This window comes from Lethenteron reissneri, chromosome 7, assembly GCF_015708825.2.
Source record: "Lethenteron reissneri isolate LAM-NWPU_2019-01 chromosome 7, ASM1570882v1, whole genome shotgun sequence".
NCBI lineage: Eukaryota > Metazoa > Chordata > Hyperoartia > Petromyzontiformes > Petromyzontidae > Lethenteron > Lethenteron reissneri.
In genome coordinates this window covers 2331819-2340753 of record NC_083785.1, presented here as the reverse complement: position 1 = coordinate 2340753, position 8935 = coordinate 2331819, and the positions used below count along the sequence as shown (strand labels likewise).

The 8935-nt window shown below is 58.0% G+C and overlaps 1 protein-coding gene across 1 annotated transcript in view; it reads left to right on the top strand.

Moving 5' to 3' along the window:
• LOC133355774 (polycomb complex protein BMI-1-like) overlaps positions 1-8174 on the top strand; it is a 26028-nt gene extending 17854 nt beyond the window's left edge. Inside the window, 10 exon segments of the mRNA XM_061573119.1 lie at positions 1557-1686; positions 2502-2598; positions 3511-3566; positions 4025-4075; positions 4795-4906; positions 5638-5674; positions 6156-6254; positions 6865-6945; positions 7337-7483; positions 7486-8174. Of these exon segments, the coding sequence (XP_061429103.1) occupies positions 1560-1686; positions 2502-2598; positions 3511-3566; positions 4025-4075; positions 4795-4906; positions 5638-5674; positions 6156-6254; positions 6865-6945; positions 7337-7483; positions 7486-8034 (1356 nt within the window). The 5' untranslated portion in view covers positions 1557-1559 and the 3' untranslated portion in view covers positions 8035-8174.
• Positions 8175-8935: the final 761 nt, after the last annotated feature.

Below are 8935 nucleotides of genomic sequence, written 5' to 3'. Positions count from 1 at the left end.
TGAGTGGCGAGGGGGGTGAGTGAGTGGCGAGGGGGGAGTGGTGAGCGGGTGAGGGGGGTGAGTGGCGAGGGGGGTGAGTGAGTGGCGAGGGGGGTGAGTGAGTGGCGAGGGGGGAGTGGTGAGCGGGTGAGGGGGGGTGAGTGGTGAGCGGGTGAGGGGGGGTGAGTGGCGAGGGGGGTGAGTGAGTGGCGAGGGGGGTGGGTGAGTGGCGAGGGGGGTGGGTGAGTGGCGAGGGGGGTGGGTGAGTGGCGAGGGGGGTGGGTGAGTGGCGAGGGGGGTGGGTGAGTGGCGAGAGGGGTGGGTGAGTGGCGAGGGGGGTGGGTGAGTGGCGAGAGGGGTGGGTGAGTGGCGAGGGGGGTGGGTGAGTGGCGAGGGGGGAGTGGTGAGCGGGTGAGGGGGGGGTGAGTGGCGAGGGGGGGTGAGTGAGTGGCGAGGGGGGTGGGTGAGTGGCGAGGGGGGTGGGTGAGTGGCGAGGGGGGTGGGTGAGTGGCGAGGGGGGTGGGTGAGTGGCGAGGGGGGTGGGTGAGTGGCGAGGGGGGTGAGTGGCGAGGGGGGTGGGTGAGTGGCGAGAGGGGTGGGTGAGTGGCGAGGGGGGTGGGTGAGTGGCGAGGGGGGTGGGTGAGTGGCGAGGGGGGTGAGTGAGTGGCGAGGGGGGTGGGTGAGTGGTGAGTGGAGCTGCATCACCCTCTGGTGGCCACTCTCAGAATGGCATGCGGGTTCTACGATTTAAACAGCACTACTGCACTCATTTAAAACTACAATGAACGCGTTATTTGGTTAATAATTCGTGCGGAAATCAAAATAATATTGAATGAAAATGAAATGAACAACAATGTTATGAAAAATACCCCGCAGATGATACGATTGCCGTGGATGGCATATTGTACAATGTTTGCGAAGGGCTTATCACGACGTCGCGGCAACCCCAGACTCAATCCCGTCATAGAAACGTGGAATTTCCAGCACTGGCGCAGGATGAGTGCCACTCGGCTTCAAACCCGTCAAGCGTCGTTGTGGAGCGTTATGGGTCAAATCCTACGTAAATAACTGTTCTCTGCTTCACATGTTAACAGATCTGTCGTCGATTGGCCCACGGGCTTTGCAGACCAATATTATCGGGAGCAGTTGTATCTCTGTGTCTATCGCTATATTGCCATGCGCATTTGCAGTTTGCTTGTCCCTCTCCCTGTGGTCGCGTGTATTTTGTCTACAGCACCTCCGGTTTTCCCCCCTCCACATTTAGAATTAACATCACGCATTGAAAGTGTTTGGAAATTTATCGCAGTAGCCAAAGTGATGATGATGATCAGCCACTTGTCTGAGCTACGCAGCTCAGTGGGCCCTTGACTGGTCAAATAAAAAGTGTCTATCCCTCTCTGTGTCTCTGTGTCTCTCTGTGTCTCTCTCTGCCTGTATCACTAACGGTGCCATTATTGATGTCTTCCCCCTCTTCTTTTCCCAACCCTCCTCGTCCTCACTCCCCACCTCCTCCTCCCACTTCCCCTCTTCCTCTCTCTGTGTCTGCCCCCCCCCCCCCGTCCTCCTCGTCGTCACAGTGAATGAACCACCCAATGATGCACCGCACGACGCGCATCAAGATGACGGAGTTTAATCCGCACCTCATCTGCGTGCTGTGCGGGGGATACTTCATCGACGCCACCACCATCACCGAGTGTCTCCACTCGTGTACGCACACGCACACACTCGTGTACACACACACACACTAGTAGTGTACATACTGCACACACACACACACTAGTGGTGCACACACACACTCGTGCACACACACGCACACACTCGTAGTGTACATACTGCACACACACTAGTGGTGCACACACACGCACACACTCGTGTACACACACGCCCACACTCGTGTGCACACGTACACACTCGTGTACATACTGCACACACACACACACTAGTGGTGCACACACACACACTAGTGGTGCACACACACACACTAGTGGTGCACACACACACACTAGTGGTGCACACACACGCACACACACATACACAAAGATCCCCCCGTATAGCCTTAACCGACTGTTGGGGCAAGTGCTTTTAGCGAGCACTGGGGAGACAAAGGCGGCCGGGCCTGGTGCTTGCCACCCACTCCTCGCGTGCCATACCAACTTGTATAGGTGCTCGCTAACATCACTTTGTTGAAGCTATATGGGGGATCTTTGTTTTTTGTTGTGGGGAGCAGTGGCACAGTGGTTAGCACACCACGCTACGAGCACGGCGACCCCCAGTTCAATTCCAGCTCGTGACCAATAAATATTTTAACCGGGTTCTTGGCCTCTTCTATGTCGACTCAGCCTTAAATGAGCACCTGGTACGGTGTGTAAATATCAGCACTGGGGAGACAAAGGTGGCCAGGCCTCATCCTGGCCACACCACTCTCTCGTGTGCCATAGGTGCTTGCTAACAGCACTTGCCCTAACAGCCTGTGGTGGGTTATACCGGGGGCGATCGTTACCTGTGTCTTTGTCCCTTTGCAGTCTGCAAGACGTGCATCGTCCGCTACCTGGAGTCGAGCAAGTTCTGCCCGGTGTGCGACGTCCAGGTGCACAAGACCCGGCCACTCCTCAACCTCAGGTTAGCACGGCTGGCTGCGGACGGTGGTACGGAATAAGTTCGGCATGCACACGTCGCAGCCCTCGCCGCACGGGCATTAGCACCTCGTCACACTCGTCACGTACAAAGTGCTTGCCGCAAATGAACCGCGCAGTACCTCGCTGCTGATCTTGTCGAGGAGCGTAAACCATCATCGCTCGAACTCCGGTCATCCTCGCAGCAGCAGCAGCCGCAGCAGCAGCAGCAGTGGCGGCGGCTTTTGGCTGACCGTCGAACAAAGATGGCCACCGCATCGCGCGCTTTCAGATGCGCTTCTGCGGCCGTCTGGAACGCTCTTCCTTCCGATATCAGGAAGGCACCGGAGCTGTGCACTTTAAAATCCCAGATTGAAAATTCATTTGTTGACGACCGCTTTTTGCGTTTAGTTTGCTGTCCTTCCCCCGCACCTCCGATTAGCACGGCTGGCTACGTACGGTGCGAAAGAAGTTCCGCCTACAGGATAGGAACAGCTCCTACAGCAAGGCAGCAACCGCGCGGGGACACCACGGGCACGGTTCTCCTAAAACTTAAAAAGACTTGAAAATCTAAATAAACAAAAGTCCCACTTTTTTACATCGTGTTTTGAAGTTAAGTCTTTACACTACCATAATAGAGGTTTACATTTGTTTGGGTTAGATTTCGTAAATATATAATTTGTCGTTAACCCACCACCACCTGACACAGCCAACTAGTAAGGGTTGTCACGTCAACAGAACGTGCCAATTCGTCACTAGTACAGCACTAACCGGTGTGTTGGAGAGCCAAGCCACAACAAGTACAATGTGAGAACGACTTTTTGCCGGTAATTACAACTAGCTTCATCAGGCGACAGCCAGATGGAGATGACAGCTCCACGTTCACACGCGTGGCACTAACACGTCCCTCGTGTCTCAGGTCCGACAAGACTTTGCAAGACATCGTCTACAAACTCGTTCCCGATCTCTTCAAAGGTAAACCTCTTTGCGCTCGCGCTGTCCCCTTGGCATCACAACAAACACGAAGACCCCCCCCCCCCGTCTAGCCGTTAACAGACTGTTGGGGGGGGGGGGGCGAGTGCTGTTAGCGAGTAGCAGCACCTAATGAAGGCCGGCACTGTGGCACGCGAAGAGGGGTGGAGTTGCATTTTCCTCTTCCCTGTGCTGATGCGTACGCGATGCACTTAGATACTCGTTTTGGTGGTGGTGTTAGTGTTGGTTTGGTCGTGGTAACATCTTGATCTTGGCAATGGAGACGGTGCCTTTACCATTTCACGATATAAAAACAAGGCCCCCCCCCCCCCCCGCACTGGTTATAAATTTAATTTGATTATCCAGGAAGGCATCGCCGATTCTCAAGACCGTTTTCTGGGGTCCCGCGTTCCTCTGTCCCTCTTTCTCCATGTTCACACGTCCCCTGCGTGTCGCTGCAGGCGAGATGAAGAGGAGGAGAGACTTTTACTCAGCGCACCCTGCGGCTGACGGTGAGTGGGACCTCTCCAGCGGTACGTGGTGGCGGTTGCTCTGGCGATGTCGCGATGATAATGCCAGTCGTGGTGGTGATTGATACAGGAGGTCGTGGCTATGATCCCGACCCCTGACACCTGCTGTATATTTGAAGTTTGCGTGTCTTTCTCTCTCTCTCTCTCCCCATGGTCGCGTGGATTTTTCTCCAGGTCCTCCGGTTTTTCTCCCCCACATTTCGAATCGACATCACGCATTTAAATGTCCACGTGACGATAAGCCACCACTTCGTTGGGCTGTCATTTGTGATGGACAGGTCTCTTCTGAAAAATGAGCTACATAGCTCAGTGGGCCTTACCTGGTAGTAAAAAATAAATGTGTTTGTAGTTAGTTTTAGATTAGTTTTCATAGGGCAGGAGAGACCAGCCTTGCAGGCGATGCGCCACCGGGCTGGCTGCCAGCACAGTCCACGGAGTGCAGGCGTTACACAATGGCTGGCGCTCGACGCGTGTTGTATGTATGTTGTACGTATGTTGTACGTATGTTGATGTTATTTCACACCGTACGTAGCCAACCGTGCTAATCGAAGGATGCCGCTTAAGGAGATGTAACGTCCTGATCGCGGCGTAGAGATTGGGCCGTTGTCACCATCCGTGCCGCACGGTGGGGTTCTTGGCATGTTCTTAGCGTGTTCTTAGCGTGACGCCGGTTTCCCCGTCCACCCGCCCGCCGTTTGCAGTCGGCTCCAACGAGGCGCGGGGAGAGGTGGCGGACGAAGACAAGCAGATCATCACCGACGACGAGATCATCAGCCTCTCTATCGAGTACCACCATGCAGCCGCCAGCCACGCGTGAGTGAAGCAGTCACACCACGGCGGTGGTGGTGGTGGTGATTGTGGTGGTGGTGATGGTGCTGCTAGTGCTGGTGGTGGTGATGGTGGTGGTGGTGGTGATGATCGTGCTGGTGGTGGTGGTCGTGGTGATGATGGTGCTGCTGCTGGTGGTGATCCAGTAATTAATTATTTTGTAATTTCTTATTTGTACGGTGAGTCATCGCTTAACGTGTGCGGCTTGCCATCAGAACGGAGCGGACTTTCAATCCTGCTCGCCAGGGTTCACTCGGCCCATCGTCCTGCTTCCAGGGGGGTCAATAAATGAGTTTTGCTCTGTACGGAAGTCAACGGCAGCGGGCTTGTGCCGTGCGTAAAACTCACTCCCGGCCATAGGAATGTGCAATTTCCACCACTGGGCCGGAGCAGGAAAGGGTCACGTTTGCGTTACACCCCTGTGTGGTTGCCGCGCCCGGCACAAATCTGCCACTCAAAGCGCCATCATTTGCCCGCGCCTCCGATTCGCGCCGTTGGCTACGTACGTCGGCAGAAAAAGTTCAACTCCCAGGGCAGCATCACATTTGTAGTACCCAACGTAAAATTAGAAAATTATAACAAATTAGCGAATTTCTTTTTTTTATACATATATACGTATATATATTTTTTACACGTTACTATTTATCACTTTGTCTGTGCTGCGGACGCCACGTGGAACAGCGGTGTGTCGTTGAACTGCGTTTGTGTTTTTGCAGCGCTCCCAACAGCGAGGAATTCAAGATCAACGGCAAGGTAAAGCTGCTGTATGGCTCGTGCAGGTTAGAGACGTTGGGGGTGGGGGCGGCCACAGAGAGCTGAGCTCCCTGCATCCCCTCCTGAAGTCTCGGCCGTTCTAACAACAGTGGTGGGGTTTTTATTGTTTTGTTTTTAAACCGTCATCACAAAAACTCCGGCCGTCGCAGTAGCGGCGACGGCGGCCCTTTCAGAATGGATCGGCATTGTGACCCCGCGCTTAGTCTCCTGAGCGCGTAGCGTCTGTTGAGAGTTTATGACCCCCCCACCCCGGCTGAGTTGTTTGCCGCACCTGACCCCCCCTTGTAATACGGCCACGCTGTGCAGGACTTCCGCCTGCTGTTTGGTGCCACCCCGTGCCACCCCATGTCACCCCGTGTCACCGTGTCACCCCGTGCCACCCCGGTCACCCCGTGTCACCGTGTCGCCCCGTGCCACCCCGTGTCACCCCTTGCTGATGTGTCACCCCGTGCCGCTGTAGGACTGCGCTAAGCGCTACCTGCAGTGCCCAGCTGCCATGGCGGTGATGCACCTGCGGAAATTCCTGAGAAACAAAATGGACGTCCCCAGCAACTACCAGGTGAGCTCACGCTACGCTAACAAACGGCGGTCGGTGTGCGACCATGACACATGGACAGGCAGCTGCCTCTTAGCAGAGCGCAACGCTGGAGGGGAAGTCGGCACGCAGGTGGCACAAAAACCCCCACTGTGGCACTTGAACATCCGGCTTTGTGCGCGCTGTTTTCCTGAATCTGCGTGTGTGTATTGACGTGTGTGTGTGTGTGTGTACACGTGCATACAAGGGGGAGCGGTAGCGGTTAGCGTGCCACGCTACGAACCCGGCGACCAGAGTTCAATTTCCCGCTCACTCAAAGCCACCAACAGTGACGGTCCTGGGCCTCCTTCCCTAGGTCGACTCAGCCTCAAATGAGCACCTGGTGCGGTGGTGTGTAGTAAACATCGCCACCAGGGAGACAAAGACGGCCGGGCATGGTGCTGACCACCCACCCCCTCGTGTACCACAGTGCCGGCCTTCATAGGCGCTGCTGCTCACAGCACGTGACCCCCAACAGCCTGTTACAGGCTACACGGGGGGGGGGGGGGGGGGTGGGGGGGGGTGAGAATGGTGTCCGTCGTCTTTGTGCGTGCGGGGCCTGCGTGACCGCGTGTGTGGCCGCACCGCCCCGCAGGTGGACGTCATGTACGAGGACGAGAGTCTGAAGGACTACTACACGCTCATGGACATCGCGTACATCTACGCGTGGAGACGGGTGAGCGAGCCGCACTCGGAGGCTGTCCTGGCCCTGCCTCCTTGCTTGCCCCTCTACACCCCCCCCCCCCGACCCTTGCAGGCTCAGAGCCGCCATGCTGTTGGTGGTGAGAGTGGTGGTGGTGAGAGTGGTGGTGGTGAGAGTGGTGGTGGTGAGAGTGGTGGTGAGAGTGGTGGTGAGAGTGGTGGTGAGAGTGGTGGTGGTGAGAGTGGTGGGGAGAGTGGTGGTGGTGAGAGTGGTGATGAGAGTGGTGGTGAGAGTGGTGGGGAGAGTGGTGGTGGTGAGAGTGGTGGTGGTGAGAGTGGTGGTGGTGAGAGTGGTGGTGGTGAGAGTGGTGGCGGTGAGAGCGGCGGTGAGAGCGGTGTGTCTTTGCTCACCGGTGTGTGTGCAGGACGGGCCCCTGCCCCTGCGCTACCGCGTGTTCCCCGTGTGCGTGGGCATGCGGCGCGGGCAGCAGGAGGCGGCGCTGGAGGCACAGCTCAAGAGTCAGGCCCTGCGCGAGAGGAGACGCGGCCCCCCTCCTCTTCCTCCCCCACCTCCCCCCCCCGCGACCTCCCCCGCGGGGCCGGCCCCGGCGGCCCCCTCCAACCGCAGCCCAACCCCGGCCTGCGCCGAGCGGCCCTCGCCGCCCTCGCAGCCAAATGGCCTCACCAACGGTTCCTCCTCCTCTACCCCCACCAGCACCGCCACCAGCACCGCCACCCGCACCGCCCCCAGCACCACCACCCGCACCGCCCCCAGCACCACCACCCGCACCGCCCCCAGCACCACCACCCGCACCGCCCCCAGCACCACCACCCGCACCGCCACCAGCACCGCCACCCGCACCGCCCCCAGCACCGCCACCCGCACCGCCACCAGCACCGCCACCCGCACCGCCACCAGCACCGCCACCCGCACCGCCATCGGCACAGTGGCGGTGGCAGCGGCAGCGGCGGCGGCGGCGGGCCCCGTCCATCCGACCGCCAAGAGCAACGGCAAAAGCAACGGCCTCAAGCGCCCGCGCCCGGGGGGTCATGGCGAGCGGCCCGGCCACGTGCCTCCACGAGCGTCGCCCGCCGCCGCCTCCTCCTCCTCTTGCTACTATGACAGGGCCGCTGCGTCGAGGCCTGTCGTAGGCCCCGGCAGGGCCGCGTCGTCGGCCCCCGGCGTGCGGGCTGGAGCGGCGGCCCAGCCGTTGGCTCTGACGACGCGGCTGCTTTCTCCTCCTCCTCCGTCGTCGCCGCCGTCGCTCGTGGCGGCGCGGAGAGCGAAGCTGCCCAAGTTGAGCAGCGGCCTGCAGGGGCCCAAGTTGAGCAGCGGCCTGCAGGGGCCCACGCTGGGCTAGGAGATCGGTGTGGAGGGGCGCCCCCCCCCCCCACCTCGGCCTCTGTCCGTCGTCGGCCAGCCCGCACGCAGCAGCAGCTCCCCCCCCCCAACCCCGGTCGCAACCCACATCGCCGTCACCTCGGCTACCAACAAACATCGGAATCCTTCCCCTATACTCTCTGTGTGTGTGTGCGCGTGTTGTTGTTGTGTGTAGTGTGTGCGTGTTGGTGTTTTTGTGCGTACTGTGTGTGCGTGCGTGTTGTTGTGTGTACTGTGTGTGTGCGTGTTATTGTTGTTGTGTGTACTGTGTGTGCGTATATATTTAAAGGGTTGCCACCGGTCGACATTTGGCTTTGACAGTCCAGGAATTGGCATCTCTGTTCTGAAATCATCATCATTATCATCACGGTCCATGGGCAGATAGCCGGCCCCGTAGGTGTCCACTTAACATTTTATAATTTGTTTCCACTTTCCTCTGTCTTGTGCCAATATGGCTCAAGTGGTGGCCCCACACTTCTGGCACCGATCTCTTTCTGTCGTCGTCGTTGTCGTCGTTGTCATCAAGCCCCATTCTCTGCGAGGTCTTCCTCTCCTTCCGGTACCTTCCATTTTTCCCCGAACAACAAACTTTTAATTCTTCTTGTTGTCGTCCGTCCTACATATATGTGTCCAAATAGTACCA